We start from the raw sequence: 20,287 nt of genomic DNA, 5'->3' as shown, positions 1-20,287 counted from the left end.
CCCACAAGGAACTCAGGACCTATTCTTTATTACCATTATTCTCCCCACTAAGTAAATAGGGAAACTAATGCTTTTATACTATAAAGTGTTGAAACCAATCCTCAAAGATACCTTTTGCACCCTTCAGAGTTCCATTTTTGTAATAATTTAGTTTCCTTATTTACTTAGTGGGGATTTTTTTAAAAAGACATTATGAATTTATTTGAGACAGAGAAAGAGAGAATGAACAGGAGGGACAGAGGGAGAGGGAGAGAGAATTTCAAGCAGACTCCGTGCTGAGCACAGAGCCTGATGTGGAACTGTATGTCACAACCCTTGCATCACTACCTGAGCCAAAACCAAGTCAGTTGCTTAACTGACTGTGCCACCGAGACACTCCATAAATAAATGAACTTAAAAAGAGTGGTAAAATAATCTATATGGATGGGGAAATTTTTTTGGTCTATATTTCTCTGTGCCTCCTGATCTGTTCTGCCCTCACAGCTTGGTGACCTGTATTTGAGATAACTTTTTTTAATAAAGTAAGCTCTACATCCAATATGGAGCTTGAACTCACAACCCCAATGTCAAAAGTCACATGCTCTGTCAACTGAACCAGCCAGGCGTCCCTGTATCAGGGTTATCATTAACATCCACAAACATATCAGAGTCCCCAGAGTCCCCTCACTACAGTTACTCTGCTGTGAATTCAGGTAACTTTCTAACAGTTCTTTTTGTCTGCTATGCCTGATGTTTTTCAACAATCATCTTTTCCTTTGGGATGAACAAGACATTCAGCCCAGTGATAACGCATTAGCCAACACCAACTATTTGCCAAAAGATAACAAATAAGGCACTTTAATCCTTTCATGTGGCTCATGATGGTAACAAATAAGGCACTTCAATCCTTTCATGTGGTAATAATTACCATAATAATTACTAAATTATTAAATTTATTATTAAAGTCTAAGCAGAGGAGAGCAGCCATTCCCACTTTCTAAAGCACTGTGTACAGTGAGCACATGACGTAACTGTTTGATCAACTTATGGTCACCCAACAATGGCTGCATCTATTCATGCACATGACCAATTTTTACTCTGTACCTAAATATTCCAGATGTAATCCCAGAGTCTGAATAACACAGTGGTGTATGATAAATCCTTATTCTTAAGGAGTTTACATTCTATTGAAGGAAACTGTCAGCAAGCAGACCTATAATTCTGGATATAATGAAGTGCTAGAATGAAAATGAAGATCATTTTTGGATATCATAATAGCTTAAGGAGTAGAGGGCGGTGGGAAAACAAGGTGGTCAGAGAAGACTTCTCTGAAGAGAAGATATCTGACAGAAACCTGAATGATGGGAAGGATTCAGTTATGAGGAGACTTGGGAGATAAGGGGCTGCAAATGAGGTTAAGAAGGCCACTGGGATAGGAAGTCAGTGAGTAAGGGGAAAGTAGTGATTGCTCTGGGTCATACTAGTAGTAGTAGCAACAGTGATCATAGCAATAACGACGATGTATGTTATGATTATAATGTTACCATTAGAGATGGTATTTACTGGGCATTAACTATATGTCTGGTACTGTGCTAAGTGCTTTACATATGGTCTCTTTTTTTCTTTTTCTTTTTTTTTTTTTTTTAAAGATTTTATTATTAAGCAATCTCTATGCCCAACATGGGGCTTGAACTCACAACCCAGAGATCAAGAATCACATGCTCTGCTGACTGAGCCAGCCAGGTACCCCCTACATATGGTTTCTCTTAATCTTAAAAATAGCTGAATGTCAGAGGAATTATGACTGTCTTCATTTCACAAACAAGGAAACTGAGGTAGAGCAAGGATAAAGACTTTATCCAAGGCTACACAGTTCCCAAATAGCAGAGCTGGAAGTTTATCAGACTCCAAAGCCTGTTCTCTTAACCCCCTGCCCTGTGACCTCCATATGCAGAGTCTTCATGGGATTCAACACTCATTACCAGATTCTCATTTAGCCTGGGACTGAGGGTTTAATATATGGAGTACCCAGATCTTCTTTTTAGCTTTCCTCCTTTTGGACTTTGTATTGTTAATATCTTTTTGCTCAGTGGGAACAAGAGAATGGCAAGCAAAAAGGAGTCGGTGAACCTCAAAAAGTAAAAGGTAAAATTTCCTCCTGAAAAGCCTCATAAGCAATTTTACACACAACTAGGTGTGAAAAAGTGAGGGTGGGAGCAAGGGATCCAGGAAGGGAGGTCGGCCCCACAGTACCCACTGTCTCAGTAAGCGAGCTGCCTTCTTTTTTGCCATGTTACACACAAATGAAGACAACAAGTGGTTACCTGGAGGGTAGGAGTGCTTTCCATCTACAATCCACTCTAACAAGGCCTCTATTAATTCGAGATTAACCTTTTCAAAATCCATGATGGACATTGTTTTGATGACTGATTTGCTAACTCCTGAAAGAAAGGTAAAAATCAGAAGGATAATTATCCTTATTAAAGCAATGATGCCTGTGAACTAGGTGAATCTCTTCATTTAATAACACAGATGTTCACATTTACTCACCGAAATGAATTGTTTTCTTTCAGTCTCTCAGAAAATACGTTCTTACTAGGAGCACTTTTTGCTTGAACAATGACTTAAAGAATAGGCACCTGACCCTGCTGAAAAGGACCAGATTGGCGACTTTTTCCTTTCTTCCTTCCTCTCTTTTATCTATCACTCATTTATTGACAATTTAAATCTTAGAAACAAAAATCAAGTCAAATACAGTTTAGAAACCCTTTCCAGATTCATCAAGTCATGAGTCAGATCAGATAGAAGTCCAGGTAACAGTGATTCAAGGAATAAAAGGACAAAGACCACAGCTTTCACCAACATCCTCACGACAGTGACTCTTCACCTTTAAGTTCCTTTGAGAAAATGGCAAAAGTTCTGGATCTTCCCTGAAAAATACATATGATTTTAATGGCTTCACCATGAACCCCTGAAATCTAGTCATAGACTTTTAGGTAAGGGTCTCCAGTCTCCTCCTAATTTATCTAGGACTAGTGAAAGACAGAGTTCTTTGGGTTGTACTTTAAGCCTGAGCTCTTTTAAAAATAAATAGCTTATTCCTGGGGAGACTAACTCTCCAAAGACCACTGGCCTTTCTTTTTGGGTCTTCTTAATAGCCTATCACCCTAAATATAGTCTAACTGGAACAAAATAGTTGCAGGTGATATTAAGGAAGGGAAGCTTCCTATATTATGCTGAAAAGTTTGAAGAGTGGCAAAAGCAGTTTCTAAACAATGTTGTTCTGGCAGTATGAATCGGATACTGGTCAAACATGAAAGAAAGGAAGATACAAGCTACATAAATATGGATGTGGCTAGGTGTGGAAGGCAGAGAAGGAATAATTTTTATATGTCAAGATTCCAAAAAGCAAACTTTACAAAAAGGAGAAAGAATTAGCTAACAGAAAAAAAGAGAAGTGAAAATAATTTTTAAAAAATTTTAGTTTGACAGTTTTTTGCTAAACAATCATATACTTAAAAGGACTGATTATGATTATTTAACTAGAAAAGTTTTAAAAATTGAGCTCAGAAACATGTAATTTTCTGAAAAGTCAGGGAGCCTTGACATCAACTAGACCTGGTCTTTTGTTATACGGAAAGGGAGAAGCTAAGCGGTCAGCCCACTATCACGCAGAGCCAGGTTTCTTGACCCCAAATCTTCCATCCTCTTCCTTCAGAAAGGAGTTCTCAGAAGTGCTTTTTGAACTTGGTAAACTGTGTACTTGAAATTAGAAAGGTCTGGCTTAATCCAGTCATAATTTTTATTTATTTACTTTTAAAAGATTTTATTTATTTATTTTAGAGAGAGAGAGAGAGCGTGAATGGGAGGAGGGGCAGAGGGAGAATCTCAAGCAGACTCCACGCTGACCATGGAGCCCTTTGTGAACCTCTAGCTCACAACCCTGAGATCATTACCTGAGCTGAAATCAAAAGCTGGATGCTTAACCCACTGAGCCACCTAGTCATCCCATCCAGTCATAATTGTTAAAGAAAATTCTGAAATTTCAAAGGAGAAATCAAGGGGGTTTTCCTGTAACAGAATTTAATAGAATAAACAAATGGGAATTATCAGCTGGTATGACGTATGGAAAGAACACAAACTTTTTGACTCAGACATATTCGGATTAGAATTACAAATGTGCACTGACTAGCTGGGCCTTGTGCTGGGAATTTGTATTATCTCATTTAATTCCCTAAACAACACCATTTTATGGTTAGGGAAACTGAGGTACAGAGAGGAAAGAAGGATCAACACTGTTTCTGTGGTTTTCTTTCTTTTTTTAAGATTTTATTTATGTATTCATGAGAGACACAGAGAGAGTGGCCAAGACATAGGCAGAGAGAGAAGCAGGCTCCATGCAGGGAGGCTGACATGGAACTTGATCCCGGGTCTCCAGGACCACACACTGGGCTGAAGACAGCGCTAAACTGCTGAGCCACCTGGGCTGCCCTGGCCCAAACTCTTAAAAGAAAAATACAGGCTGGGGAGTTTTTTTCAGATTAAAAGAAACGAAAAACACATAACAATGAATGCAATATGTAATTGTGGACTGGATTCTGAACCAGAAAAAAATAGAAGTAAAGAATATTTTTTTAGATAATTGGCAAAGTTAGAATATTGGATATGGATTAAATAATAGTATTATATCAGTTAAATATCTTCATTTTGATTATATCCTGTGCTTATGCTTTTAAGAAATATAATTAAAGGGGCAGCCCGGGTGGCTCAGTGGTTTAGTGCCACCTTCAGTCCAGGTCCTGATCCTGGAGACCAGGGATTGAGTCCCATGTCGGGCTCCCTGCCTGGAGCCTGATTCTCCCTCTGCCTGTGTCTCTGCCTCTCTCTCTCTCTGTGTCTCTCATGAATAAATAAATAAAATCTTAAAAAAAAAAAAGAAAAGAAATATAATTAAAATATTAGGAATTAAGGGACATCATATCTGCAACTTATTCAAAAGGTTCATGAAAGAAATATATACATGCACACAGAGCAAATGATAAAGCAAATGAAACAAAATATTAATAATTGGTGAACTGGGGGTAAAGGATATAGGAGAGTTCATTGTATAGTCCTGCCCACTTTAATTTTGAATTTACAATCGTATCAAAATAAGAAGTCATAAAATACTCAAGAATATATTTATATTTCACTATCCCATTTTCCTATAATACATCTTCTATAATCACAAAAAAAGCCTACTGGTAACTATAGTAACAATTATACCTAAAAAGTGTTGGAATTGCTACTTTTCTAAGTTTAAAGTTGTTCTGATGAATTATGACAATATATATGAAACAAGAGCTACGTTTTTCTTCCTCTGGATCACCTGGGGGTGGGGGGGAACTGGTTGCCTTTCAGCATAACTGTAATATTCCCCCAGGGAACGCATTACCTTTATAGCGGGCCAGGAGCTGCTTAAAATCTAACTGTTGATCTGGCACTGCATCTTTGACAGAGTCCTGGTGCTGGAGGTGAAGAGAGAGCCTCAGGTCTTCTTCTACTTCTTCAAATGCGGTTCTGCTGCGCCTTGCTTTTAGCTTCTCCTTTGTCATCTGCTTCATGGAGCGCATATATGGGCTTCCGTCTTGTAACACATACCTGAGGAAGGAAGACAAAGGAATGGTTCTGTGTGTACCTGAGTCTGATGGTGAGAAATGAAAATTTTCACCTATTTATATGCTCATTCACCAGAATGCTACTCTGTTTCTGCCCAATTCATGTGCTACTCTTCCACCAGTCTGCTAGCTGTGCCCTATTTCTGATAGGGAACACACTGGAATGCTTTTGGTTCTGTTTCAAGATAATTCTGGAGGCAGTGAGTCTGAGTTTGAAAGTGAGAGAATAAAAAAAAAAAAAAGAAAGTGAGAGAATAAAGACAGGTAAACTAGTTGAAAGATTAATTTCCCCAGAGATTCACATTCAATAGAAATGGGATGGGGCCCAGAGAATAACAATTTTAATAAGCTCCCTGTGTATGCTTATTGCACACCAAAGTTTGAGAGCCACTGTTTCTGGGTTTTTAGCTTGAGAATACTGCATGATTAAATCAATAGAGAATTAGGAGTGGGGCTTATTAGAAAGGGAAGGAGCAGGGAGGAGAAAAATTCTGAATTGAATTCAGGTGCCAGATATCAAGGAGCTCAGAGGTCAGGAACAAGGATAATGATCTGGGAATTCTTGGCACAGAGGTAACATTTGAAATCACATGAGTCTAACAGAGGTATGAAAAAGTTTAACAGTGAGAAGAAGTAGTGCAAGGATAAAACCATGGGGAATCTTCAAGGTCAAAGAATGGGAAGAGAAATCAGGGCTTTCAAAGGAGAGAAATATATTTGTATCCAATGGAAATGACCTTCTCTATCCAGTACTGAAATTACAGACATCTTAACACTATACTGCAAGCTCCCTGAGACTTGTAGAATGATAATAGCTAACATTTATAAAGCATTTGCTATGCACCAAGCACAGTTCTAGACACTGGCAGCTATTACCTCCAAGAATTAATAAATAAATCCTCATAACAACCCTGTGAAGCAGCTATTAGTAATATGATCACTCTACCTATGATGAAACTGAGTCACAGAGAGATTAAACTACTTATCAATGTTACAGTTAGTAAGTAGAAGGATTTTTAAAAATCATTTATTTATTTTACATAATCTCTACACCCAACATGCTTGAACTCACAACCCTAAGATCAAGAGTTGCATGTTCCTCCAAGTAAGCCAGCTAGGTGCCCCTACTAAGTATAGGGATTTAAATACTGGCAGTCTATCTGCAGAATTGGTTTTTTTTTTTTCTTATTAAATTGTCCATGTATTTTGTCCTTCATCATTTTTTAAATAGATTCTGTTCTTCAGAGCAGTTTTAGGATCACAGCAATATCGAGCAGAAGTTAGAGAGATTTCTCAATACCCCCTGTTCCCCACATATGCATAGTCTCCCTCATTATCAATATCCCCCACCAGAGTGGTGTAATTGTTATAACTGATGAACCTACAAGGTACATCATGATCACCCAAAGCCTATAGTTTACATTAGGGTTCCAGTCAGTACTAACAATATACAATATTGTCTGTGAATTGCAAATATTGTATAATATTTGCTGAAAAGGGAAAATAAAATACTCAAACAGAGAATTAGAAGAAAAACTAACATATCTATTAAAATGCTGGCCCAGTGAAGTAAAATAATAATTGTGTTCAAAGTCTTTCACCAAACCTTCGTTAATGTCTTCCTTACCTTGTCACAGCAATTGCATCTTCCAGAAAAAATTGATCAACAGGAAATGTACGACCTAGAAGAACAAAAAAATAAACGAGAAAAGCCTCAGTTTCAACTATCTTGAAATAAATAGTTTGTATATGTAAAAATAACTTGTATGTGTAAAATTCTCTTAAAACAAAGCTTGGCACAATAAGGGGCTGTTTGTTCTGTGGTCTTAAAAATATCAAAAAAGAAAGAAAGCAAGCTTTTGATGATAAAACTAATTAGAAAGGATAGATTCCAGCTCATAAAAAACTCCAGGAGTGCATAGGTGAAGAGATGCTCATTTGGTTTTTTTTTTTTGAGATGCTCATTTGGTAGTAAGACTTTTTTTTAACCTCTTTTTTTAAAACCAGTTACACTTTTCCCACCCTCCCCCTTTCCTCCCTCTAACCAACAACTAGAAGAAATAATATCATTATCCTCAAAATTATCCCCAAATTTGGGACACCTGGGTGGCTCAGCAGTTGAGTGCCTGCCTTCGGCCCAGGGCATGATCTTGGAGTCCTGGGATTGGGTCCCACATCAGGCTGCATGTAGCCTGCTTCTTCTTTTTTTTTTTTTTTTGTAGTCTGCTTCTCTATCTGCCTATGTCTCTGCCTCTCTGAACAAATAAATAAAATCTTAAAAAAAAAAAAAAATGGGACGCCTGGGTGACTCAGCAGTTGAGCATCTGCCTTCAGTTCAGGGCATGATCCCGGGATCTGGGATCGAGTCCCGCATCGAGCTCCTTGCAGGGAGCCTGCTTCTCCCTCTGCCTATGTCTCTACCTGTCTCTTTCTGTGTCTTACCTGAATAAATAAATTTTAAAAATCTTAAAAAAAAGTTATCCCCAAATTCTTCCTTTGGCAATCAACTGCAAAAGGATAAAGCAAAGCCCATAGTGATAAATCAATCCCACAATGAGACTGAAACACCAAAAGACACAGACTATTCAATTTTACTTTCTCTCAGAGTAGGCCAACATCCAGAAAGTTAGCAGATTCTAGCAATGAATCAACATGCTATACAGATACAACTTCCCTCTTTATGACATTTTACCATTATTAGCTTACATTTTGATGTTAAACACAATGGAATCCTAGAAATCCTATTAGCCTAGACTTTTTAAAAAAGCACATATAAGGCAGCCCCGATGGCACAGCGGTTTAGTGCCGCCTGCAGCTCGGAGTGTGATGCTGGGGGCCCAGGATGGAGTCCTGCGTCGGGCTCCTTGCATGGAGCCTGCTTCTCCCTCTGCCTGTGTCTCTGCCTCTCTCTCTCTCTCTGTCTCTCATGAATAAATAAATAAAATCTTTAAAAAAATAAATAAATAAAAAGCACATATAAAACTGAAATCTCTTAGCAAATGGATATGTTACTTCTTTGTTAATTTTGTTATTTGGTCATAATTTTGTTATAAGTGAATCACTCTTCTAGAAAATAAGTATTAATACCTGTTATTTTATATCTCAAATGAACTTCAAAAATAATTATACTTGCTTATTAGAACAGTGCATATTTAAGGATGCATTTTAATCACCTGGTATAGTAATAACTGGGCAGGAACTGAAATATTCTGAAAAGAGTTCAGCATTTAAAGTTGCGCTCATTAGAATAACTTGAAGATTTGGTCTCTGCAACACAATGTCCTTCAAAACTAGTAGCAAGAAGTCACTAAAGGAAATAAAAGAAACACCTAAAGATCAAACAAATTCAATACATAAAAATGAATTAAATTCATTCAAAAATGAATTTTGGTGAATTTTAAGCATGGAATGTGTAAGATCTATGTGAAAAAAACTACAAATCTCACAGAAAGATGTGTCATGATCCTAGATGTGAACTTAAAATTATAAAGATACCCCCTGCAATAAACTAAAATCCGTGTAGTACCAATCAAAATACCAATAGGATCTATCATTGCCTTTGATAATTCTACTTCTTGATATCTACATGTACATAATGAAGAATATACAAGGATTTTCATGATTGCATTGTTTATAATAGTATAACAATGGAAACTACTTAAATATCCATCAACCAAGAAGTCATTAACTACAGTAAAATCACCCATTCTGTGGAATAACATGAGGCAGATAAAAGGAATAAGGTAGAGCTTTGATACTGATATGAAAACATCTCTAAGACATAGTGAAAAAAACTCAAGTTGTAGAATAATATGCGCCATAGAAAAGCAATATCCTTGCCTCAGCATCCCCTTTGTACTCTATTCTCAATAGAACAGACCAACAATTCTATTCAATGTAAATCTTACTGTGCCACTCTTCTCACAATCCTCTGATGACTTATTAAAGTCCTCACTAACAAGTTAGGTCCTACATGACATGATCTGCATCACCACCGCTCATCTCCTGTTGCTCTTCCCTTATTCACTCACTCTACCCACACTGTACTCCTTGCTGTCCTTAAGGAGTACCTCAGGTACTTTGCACATGTTATTAATCTGCCTGGAATAGGCTTCTCCTGGACATTCACAGGTAGCTCCCTCACTTCCTTCAAGTCTTTTTTTTTTTTTTTTTTTTTACTTCCCTCAAGTCTTTACTCAAAGATACATTTTCAGCCAGGCCTTCTCTTCTCTGGCTACTCTGTTTAAAAATTCAAATGCTCCCCTTCTCTGCATTTCATATCACCCTTAGCAGTTACCCTTTCTTAGCAGTTAACATATTCTACTTATTTATCTTTCTTATTGTTGAGCTCATCCATTAGAATATAAGCTTTATTAGGACAAGGATTTTGGTCTACTTTGTTCACTACTAAAAGTAATCTAGAACAATGTCTGGAGAATAGTAAGTGCCCAATAAATATTCTTTGACTTACTAATTGAGCCTATCATTTGTGTAAGACAAAAAAGGCCAGAAAATAAAAGTACCCATTCCTAACAAAGTAAACATACATGTCAATGTATAGAAGGACATATCATCAGTCTGATGCCCATAGTTATCTCTGGGGAGAGACTGGTGAGGACTTCCATTTTATCTGTACTGCCTGAAGAAAAAGAAAAATTAAAAAAATATGTATAGTAGGCCCCAGCCCAATGTGGAGCTCAAACTCTCAACCTCAAGACCAAGAGTCTCATGTTCTATTAACTGAGCCAGCAGGTGCCCCCTGTATTGCTTTTTCAATGACAGTATATTATTGTACTATTTAGTTTTCTTTAATTTCATGAGCTAATGTAATTGCATTAATGATTTTTTTTCTTTTTTAGGGAAAAGGAAATAATGTGTCAATAGGAAATGCTTAAATAATTTATAGTATATCCATGCTTTAAAATCTCCTTATGCAATTATTAACTTCAAAGATAGCTCATGCTATTATGTTAACTATTACATCAAAAGGAGTATAGAAAACTCCAATAGTGTTTGTAGAGACACATTATCTCTCTCTACCACATCTCTCCCCTAACTCCTAATACATCCCCAGAAGAAAACAGACCAAAACTGTAACAGGAAACTATTATATAGGGTACAGAAACTATTCTTGACATTTCTTTGATACTTTCTAAATATTTAGAAAAATCAAACTTGGTTAACTCTATGACCAGGAAATTCATTTAAAATTTTAAACTAACACAACTGTAACTTTTGTATATTCAACCTTCAAATTTTGTCTATATTTTTACCTAGATTTTACTCTCATTTTTTCTCCTTTTCTATCTGAGCTAGCAAGTATTCCCTTGCTTTTTCTTTTTCTTTTAATCTGTATACTGCTTTCCCATAGATTGGTATGTCTGGATCTCCCTTCTACAGTAACTTATCTTTATTCAGATGTTAAAATATTTTGAATTTTTAACTGTTGATATTCCACATTAAGTTTTATGAAATCTTTTACTTTTGAGAACATGATTACCCCTAGAAACCAGATCCAGAACTATGCTTCAGTTTCTCTGGGTATGTGGAAATATAAATATTATGAAATCCAAAGCCATTCTTTATACTTAAAGTTACACTGGATATAATTTCCCCTAAAGTTTTAAATGTATTTTTATAATACAATCATTTAAATATTATTAATCTGGTTGAATGTTATATTTGATTTCCTCCTCCAACTTATTTAATGAAAAAATTTTCTTCTTTCAAATGTTCACTTGAACATTTACCTGCAAAATGAAATGACTTACCATTTGTTTTTTCCCTCCTGTTTTCTGGAGTCTCTACAAAAAGATTATTTGCCCCTTAAAGATTCCCAGTGTTTTCTGTATTACCAGAGTATAAATGACTCTATAGAGTCATTTAAAAGTTTACTATTGTTGGGACCCATGGGTGGCTCAGTGCTTGAGCATCTGCCTTTGGCTCAGGTTGTGAACCTGGGGTCCTGGGATCAAGTCCTGCATCAGGCTTCCTGAGGGGAGCCTGCTTCTCCCTCTGCCTATGTCTCTGCCTCCCTCTTTATTTTGATCTATTCTTTTTTTTTTTTAAGATTTTATTTATTTATTCATGAGAGACACAGAGAGAGAGAGAAAGGCAGAGACATAGACAGAGGGAGAAGCAGGCTCCATGCAGGAAGCCCAATGTGGGACTTGATCCCGGGACTGCGGGATCAGGCCCTGAGCCAAAGGCAGACGCTCAACCACTGAGCCACCCAGGTGTCCCTCTTTTGATGTATTCTTTAAGTCTGCTTTTCTTTAGTGTCTAATTACTTCATATTTCTTGTTTACTAGCATATCAATGTATTTATTTCTTTAAACAAATAGTCTTCTAGTCATGTCTTCTCTATTCAGTTTGTAAAAATTTTTTATCATTCATGTTTCTTTTTTAAATTTTGCTATTAGCTATTTTCTGCTTCTCTGTCTGACAACTTTACTTAGACTTTGCTTCTTCTCTAGATATTTATAATAGGATAGTCCTTTTGGGGAAGTCTCAAAATTTTATGGTCTTTTTTCTCCCCTACTAGTTTTTTTGTTGTTATCGAACATGATCCACATGACAAACTATGGTTGATATCATCTATTAGCCCTTCCTTTTAAAATATTGAAGATTTGAGTTTATGTCCCAACCCCTTAATGACTTCTAATTCCATTAAAATAAAATCTAAGGGGTGCTTGGGTGGCTCAGTCAGTTAAGCGTCTGCCTTTGGCTCAGGTCATGATCCTGGGGTCCTGTGATGGGGCCCTGCTTCGGGTCTGCTTCTCCCTCTGCAGTACTGCCCCCCTCATGCTCTTGTACTTTCAACTCTCTCAAAAAAAATAAATAAATAAATAAAAATTTTTAAAGATTTTATTTATTCATGAGACACATAGAGAGAGAGAGACGCAGAGACACAGGTAGAGGGAGAAGCAGGTTCCATGCAAGGAGTCCAATGTGGGACTCAAACCCAGGAATCCGGGATCGTGCCCTGAGCCAGACAGGTGCTCAACTGCTGAGCCACTCAGGCTTCCCAAAATAAAGAAAATCTTAAAAAAAAAATCTAAATGCTTTATTGTCCATGGTATACGAGGTCCTCGAAGATCTGGCTCCTGCCTCTTCTACCCTACTTTTCCCCTCATATACTACTTTTCCCCTCATATACTACAACCAGCTCTGCACAGGCCTTCCTCCAGCTTCTGGGCTCATGACACCCTTTCCCACCAGAGCCTGCAAATGTTAGTCTTGCCGCCAGCTGTCACATGGGATGCCTTCTCATACTTCCATTTTTAATTTAAACGTCATCTCGAGAGAGATCAGCTCTGACCATCTTGTGAATCTCTCCTCCCAAAAGAGAGCATCCTGTTTATTCCTTCATGGCACTTACTCCAATTTGTAACTATTTATTTATTTGTTCATTATTTCTTTTTCCTTCCAGACCATGAGATAAAGGAGAATCACATATGCTTATTCACTCTAGTATCCCCAGCAGTTAATAGATCACTCTGCACTTAACCCAGTCTCAATAAATGCATGAATGAATGACAGACCAAATGAACTAAGAAGGAAGCACATATTGACCAATCTATCAACTACAGTGTATGTTACAACTGCTATTTCTACTAGGTACCAAGCCCAGCTCAGCACGAGGCCCAGGAGGGTGTAAAGTATCTCCTAGTAGAAGATGTCCCTGTAACATGATGACTCTTCTAGTGAAGAACATGTGCCCTCCTAGCATTTCTAGTGTTCCAGACCCTGGATATCAGGGAAGCAGTTCCTCTTCTCTAACTTGGCCTTCTCTGTGGCCTTTCTCTTTTGCTCTATGAAAACTGAATTAGAAACAGAACAAAATTATTTCAGTGATGTCTTTGTTTTAAGTATATGTCTGTTTGTTTGGAAGATCCTTGTTTTACCTTTCTTCTGTCCTCTCATGAACTTCATCAACAATGATATGGGTGACTCCTTGGAGAGATGTATCTCCTTCCAGCCTTCTCAGCAGCACGCCTGTGGTGCAGTACAACAGTCTGGTGGCTGAGGACTTACATAGAAAAGGGCACAGAAAGCATTCATGGAATTTTTGAAAAAAGGAAATACTTTCAAGGCCAATATGGCAAAGCCATTTTGAATGGATAGGGACAAAGAATCTTGAAAACCTCAGTAGTTCCATTTAATAGGAAACTACACTGAATGCATAGTTTCTTATTGGCAACAACAGTTAAAGCTTTTCTACTTCATATCAAAATTTTAAGTTTACAACTCATAAAAAGCATTCAAAGTTATTATAAAACATAAAACCAACAATGAGTGATGAACTCAATTCTGAATTTGTCCATTTCTTATTTGGTTGAATGGATTAAGTCCCAAGTTTAAGAGTAAAACAGCAATTACTAGATCATTTCTTCCAATAAAGAATAAAAGATCTTTATAGAAGAAATGAAATACATTCAAATAAGAGTTCTTATACCAAAACATTTCTTAAAGGTCTTAAGTTGTACTGAGGTACGTATCCCAACTTGCCCATGAGTCCCCAGGCCCCAAGAATTCCTGATAACAGAAACAAAATTTCTGTTATCAGGAAACCAGCAGAGTATACAAACCTTGACACTTTCCAGCCGGATCTGGTACCCCACAGTCAGACCCACTCTTTCTGTCCTTTCTTTAGCAACACGTTCAGCAACAGATATTGCTGAGATTCGTCGGGGCTGGGTACAGATAATGTTAGCCACCTTCTCAGGTGGTCCGCTCAGAGAATCATCCAGAATAAACTGAGGAATCTGTGTGGTTTTCCCACATCTGTATGTCAAAACAAATAAGTCCTAAAATGAGAGTTTTCAAGTGCTAGTTAAAAAAAAAAAAAAAAAAGCAATTATGTGCAATGAGGGAAGTGAGAAAGCTAATTATAATAAAACTTGTTCGGCTTCATTTATCTTCTAAACCAACCTACTGCCTTGTTACCTACAGCCCAAAACTGCTAGGAACTTGCACTTGGAAGAACAGAGCAATCATATATTAATTTAATATCATTGTAAAATTGGGACAATTGAGTAAACAATAGATTAAGTTCTGTAAACACCTCTAGGAATATGAACTCTGTATTTGAATCCTAAAGAAGTAGGAGTATTGTCTTATGATTTTATGTATTATCTTACTGATTTGGCTACAAGTGGACTGAGGTTAAAAAATAAGCCAGAAGATCTCAGATTAGTACTGTATCAGTGAGTCTGGGCACAAATGTAATTACTAGGTTGAATACCTATGAATATAGAATTAAATTAAGCCTATGACCTGTCCCTGTTAAATAAGTTTGGATAGGGATCCCTGGGTGGCGCAGCGGTTTGGCGCCTGCCTTTGGCCCAGGGCGTGATCCCGGAGACCCGGGATCGAATCCCCCACATCGGGCTCCCGGTGCATGGAGCCTGCTTCTCCCTCTGCCTGTGTCTCTGCCTCCCTCTCTCTCTCTGTAACTATCATAAATAAAAAATAAAAAATAAAAATAAGTTTGGATAACACATGAAAAGTGTGAAACAGGAAAAGAAATATGCCTTAAGTTGTTCTTAAAAGAACAAATAAAAGCTCTAAGAAAATCAGAATAAATTTAGAAGATGAAACTTCCCAAGTTAAATATTCTGTAAGGGCATCTGTGTGGCTCAGTTGGTTAAGCAGCTAGCTCTTGATTTCAGCTCAGGTCATGATCTCAGGGTCCTGGGATTGAGCTCCCCATTGGGCTCTGTGCTCAATGGGAGGAGTCTGCTTGAGGATTCTCTCTCCCTCTCCCTCCGCCCCTTCCCCACCTTGCATGTGTGCTCTCTCTAAAATAAATAAATCTTTTAAAATAAATAAATGTTCTGGAACTATCCTTTACATTTAAAAATAGGCCTGTTAAAAGCTTTCAGTTAGGGATGTCTGGATGGTGCACGTCCAACTCTATGCTCAGCATGGAGTCTGCTTAAGATTTTCCCTCCCTGTGTCCTTCCCCACTGTGTATTTGTGCTCTCGCTCTCTCTCTCTTTCTCAAATAAATCTTTAAAAAAAATGTTTTAAATGGCTGCAGACCTGCAATATTATGTTCTGTGAAATATTATTTCATACCATACCAGAAAGAGCACAAATAATAACAGCTACTAGTTTTTTACACATAGAACTGGTTATGGTAACCAGTGTACACACCATATTAATGGATTGAAAGCTACATTACAAATAAATTGCATTCTTACCCAGTCATACCACTTATAACAAGCACTTGGTGCTCACTCAACAATTTAAGAATGGTTTCTCTTTCTTCCCACGCAGGGAGTGATTGTCTTTCTTGCAGAATTGACTGGAACTGTCTGGAAGCCTAACAACATAAAAGATAAGGCATCAGTTAGGTTACTTTGAATCATCTTTCACAAACTCTGAGTGTGGAATCCCATAGCTTGACCCACCCTTTTTGCTCTTTAATAATTTGTTCAGAGATAGAAACTGCAGATTTGTTAGGATTAGGTGTTGATGACTTAAAGTCAGGAGGCTGCTCAGAGAATCAGCCAGAATAAGTTGTGAAATCTTTATGGTTTTCCTACATCTGAATAAATTGCAAGATCTTACAAGAGAAATAAACCATCCTGCTTAGCACTACATGGCTCTTCCTAGCAAGAGTCTCTGCATCAGCACTATCCAATAGAACTTTCCCTGTTAGTGGAAATGTCCTACATTAGTATTGTCCAGTATAACAACCTCTGGCTCCATGTGGCTAGGGAGCACTTGAAATGTGGCCAGTGCTACTGATAAACTGAATTATAAATTTTAATTTAATTTCAATTTAATTAATTTCAATTTAAATAGCCCACGTAGCTAGCTACCACATTGGACAGCATTAGATTTTTACTAAAATCAGTAAGAGCACTCATGAAAGGGTTCTTTTTGGCCAGGCATCACATATATGTAACTCAGTCTGACATCCAATGGCCAATAAACATTGTAGTGCATGTTAAAACTAAAGATGTATTTTTGAATAAGAAATTCATACTAATATATTATTTTCTGCATATAATTTTATCATATAAATTAATCATCTCTGAACACAAACTGATCAAATTGGAATGTACAATTTTTGGTTTCTATCACCTTACTATTTATGGTGTGAATTCCTATTTCTTTTGATGTCCTACAGGTATTGCACTGTAATATGCGATAGTGTCATACTGTGTCAAAAATCAGAATTAGAGCCTCATAATTAGAAGAGCCATTAAACAGCATCTAATCTAATCCCCAAGATGGGTAAGCTTTTGTCCTACACCCAACACCCCACTGTGCCCTAAAAGTTCACTTTAGGTTCTAAAATAATCTTTGTGTGAATGGAGTAAAAACAGCATGGACTTTAGAAACAGAGAATTAACTCAAACCAATGTGTTGCCACCTACTAGCTATGTGACTTTGGGCAAGTTATTTATCTTGTGATCCTCTGAAATGGGGTAAGGGTCTCTCCTTGTCCTTCTCCTTTCTATGCTATTCTTTCTAATGTAAATCACAGTATTAACTTTTATTTCACTTATCAGATCTTCTATCAGAGTACCAAAGCCACGTGATTCTGAGAATATTTGGTATATATGCGTGTTTCATTGTCACCAGCCACTGGATTTTCCAAAACTATCCAGAACATGCACCCATATTTGCTGTGGCATGCAGAGAGTTTGACCACTCAGAGTTAGAGAAAACCAAAAGTATACTAGGGAGGGTAGCCAAGGTTTCCTAATGCCTAATCCATTCATCCACACATTAGGGAGGCAGTGCTAGCCATTATCTCAGAATACTCTACCTGTTTTATTCGGAACTGCTTGCAGATTTTAGCATTTTCAGCATATACTGATTTTGCCTGCCAGTCATATCTTTTGGAAATCTTTTTCTTAAGGTTCACATAGCTTTCATTCTCCACTATAACTGGTGCAGGACCTTCATCCTCATCTGTCTCCTCCTCAGGTTCTGATTCTTTTTCAACTTGAAGGGGATAAAAGGAAACATTTTCAATATGGAGCCCTTTCTTTAGCAAAGGGGGAAAGTCACTATCTAATAAATAAAGTAACAACAAAAAATCATAAGATGGGAAAAAGTTAAAGCATGAATAAAGCAGGTTCATTCATTTCAACTACTTCTACTGCTCAAGAACTTAAAATCCATCTTCAAATAAACTTTAATCAAGTACAAGTGGCTACTGCTAAACCAAATTTAAAACGAAGAAAAAAAATCATGACACACCTTGTTAATTCCACAGACTTTTTACATTCAAGGAATTAACCAAAAGTTTCAACTACTTGCAAGTATTCCTAAAATCCTCTAACATACAACAACCTAAATGTCTATTAAGTGATAAATTGATAAACAAAATATGGCATGTCTATGTAATGGAATATTAGTCAGCAGTAAAATGAAGTATTGATACATCCTACAATATGAATGAACCTAAAAACATGATGCTAAGTGAAAGAAGCCACTCACAAAAGCCATATATCGTATGATTCCATTTCCATGAAGTGTACAGAATAGGCAAATGCATAGAGACAGAATGTAAATTCATGACTGTCAGGGGTTGAGGGAAGGAAGAAATGAGGATTCACTGCTAATAAGTAAGTATGAGGTTTCTTCTAGGGTTGATAAAAATGTTCTGAAATTAGATAGTGGTCACGGTTGTACAACCCTGTGAATATACTAAAAACCCACTGAATTGTACACTTTAAAATTAAGGGTAGATTTTATGGTATGTAAATTTTATCTCAATAAAGCTGTTACTTAAAAAAAAAGTCTATGCCACACATTTTGTCATTTCTCAAGGAATATATTTGAATCTCATATGCTAGAAGCTGCCATTTGGGAGCAAGTAGCTAGTGAGTACATCTACCCACTGTCCATCATCCACATCTCAATGCAATTTCATTGTTCTTTACTTATTGATGCTTACTTAAGATATCTTGTATAATAATAAGAACTTGTTTCTCTCAAAGAACGATGGTAACAAGAGAGAATTCTTTGGACTCTGAAAAAGGAGTTTAATTATAGTGTAAAAATCTGTATAACAAATCTGGATTTTGATAAAGCCAGAAGCTTGCACACACATTTTTTATACTTGAGGATTTAGGGGTTCATAAAGATAGCCCTAAGATAATGAATTTTGGGGGTCTAGTGTACCCTAGAAAGAGAAATATCTCTAAAAACTCATTTGAAAGTAATTCTGTGTAAAGCATCAGAAGTAAAACAAATGAATTAAATGAAACATTTCCTAGAAAGTTGTTTAAGGTTCTTCTAATCCCCAACTGCTAGAATCAACTTATACATCACTACAGACTTTCAATACAAAGAGCCCAATTATGGTGACAAAATTGGGACTTACAATTAAAGTTAGGCCACAGTTCAGAGGATTCTCATTCCTTTTTGCCCATGGACCAAGAAGAATGACTTGCCTAACATCACCAGGAGATCCTAGAGCAGCCCTTGCAAACTCTGACTTCCTTAATCCACCATTCTGAATGCCCAATCCAGAAAGCCCTCCACTCAGTCAAGGCCTTACATACCTTCAGCAATTTGACTTGATGTAAAAAAATTATTTGGAATCACTGGTTTACGACAGATAGGATTGTTTATTCTGGTTCCAGAGGATACTGGCATAAAGTTCACAGGAGGGACACTGTACTTGTGATGGGTATTTGTTAGTAAATTGACTATTTCTGATTCTTCCTCTAAAAGGGTTATCAAAGAATATACAACAGGTTCTGAAGTTTCTGCAAATGTCAAGGCCTTGCCGTAAAGGAACTCAGAAATATGTAAACGACAAGCCAGAGGTAGATTCTCATTGGTAGAATAAAATGCCACAAGGGGAGCTTGGTAAGGGTATTTGTGGTCTTTAGAAAATCGGATTTCAAGTTCATATAAAAAAGAGGCATCTTCATGAGCATTAAGATGAGAATCATCTACAATTCTTTCTGCTCTTCCGACAATTTGATTTGGGGGCACTTCATGTTTGAATTTGCATCTTGATCCAAATTTACAATTTCCTTTGAGGTAAAATTTACAGATTTCAAGAGTAGTCTCCTGTATATTTTTGGTACTTTCCTTTTGCTTGGATTTGCAGAATTTACTCGTCAAATACTCCAGTTCTAATCCAATGGTCCAGACTCGGTTCTGAATTCTTTCTATAAATTTTTCTCCACAGATTGACTTGAGAGCAAATGCCTCTTCCTGCCGCTGTTCTACACACTCTTCCACGCTTACATGGGCAACTGCCTCAGAGATCTTCATCTTCTCCCCAAATGTCTCTGAAAAACATTGTGTGAGTAGATGTTCTAGTGATGCCCCCACATCTCCATCACAAATCCTCAGGGCTGCCTGACAGCGTTCAGTGTTGAAACCATACCTAGCAAGTGTGAAACATGATAAAAAATATTAAGTAGTATCAAATCACAAAAGCGAGATTCAGTTAAATGTTTATGTGAAGTTGTAAGTTATAGGCAGGATCTGTATTTTGAAAGTTTCTGGTAATATTCCCTAATCAGTTTGTTCTAAAAGAGAGGATATTGGGACGCCTGGGTGGCTCGGTGGTTGGGCATCTGCTTTTGGCTCAGGGCGTGATCCCTGAGTCCTGGGATCAAGTCCCACATCTGGCTTCCTGCATGGAGCCTGCTTCTCCCTCT

The 20,287-nt window shown here is 37.2% G+C and overlaps 1 protein-coding gene across 8 annotated transcripts in view; it reads right to left on the bottom strand.

The window, feature by feature from the left end:
* Positions 1 to 20,287, bottom strand: part of DHX57 (DExH-box helicase 57) — a 63,510-nt gene that overhangs the window by 25,596 nt on the left and 17,627 nt on the right. For 6 of the 8 annotated variants that reach the window (XR_013349403.1, XM_077843545.1, XM_077843549.1 and 3 more), the window contains 9 exons: positions 19,172 to 20,010; positions 17,425 to 17,603; positions 15,845 to 15,966; positions 14,228 to 14,423; positions 13,544 to 13,668; positions 8,810 to 8,943; positions 7,264 to 7,318; positions 5,414 to 5,619; positions 2,304 to 2,420 (listed from right to left, as the gene is read on the bottom strand). Coding sequence is in view for 7 of the 8 variants with exons in the window: in XM_077843545.1 (XP_077699671.1) it covers positions 2,304 to 2,420; positions 5,414 to 5,619; positions 7,264 to 7,318; positions 8,810 to 8,943; positions 13,544 to 13,668; positions 14,228 to 14,423; positions 15,845 to 15,966; positions 17,425 to 17,603; positions 19,172 to 20,010 (1,973 nt within the window). In the remaining variant the exon portion in view is untranslated. The remainder of the gene's footprint in view (positions 1 to 2,303; positions 2,421 to 5,413; positions 5,620 to 7,263; positions 7,319 to 8,809; positions 8,944 to 13,543; positions 13,669 to 14,227; positions 14,424 to 15,844; positions 15,967 to 17,424; positions 17,604 to 19,171; positions 20,011 to 20,287) is intronic. The other 2 variants (XM_077843551.1, XM_077843552.1) reach the window with 2 other exon arrangements.

The sequence above is a fragment of the Canis aureus genome, chromosome 12 (assembly GCF_053574225.1).
Source record: "Canis aureus isolate CA01 chromosome 12, VMU_Caureus_v.1.0, whole genome shotgun sequence".
Lineage (NCBI taxonomy): Eukaryota > Metazoa > Chordata > Mammalia > Carnivora > Canidae > Canis > Canis aureus.
This window is presented reverse-complemented; position numbering and strand designations above follow the sequence as displayed.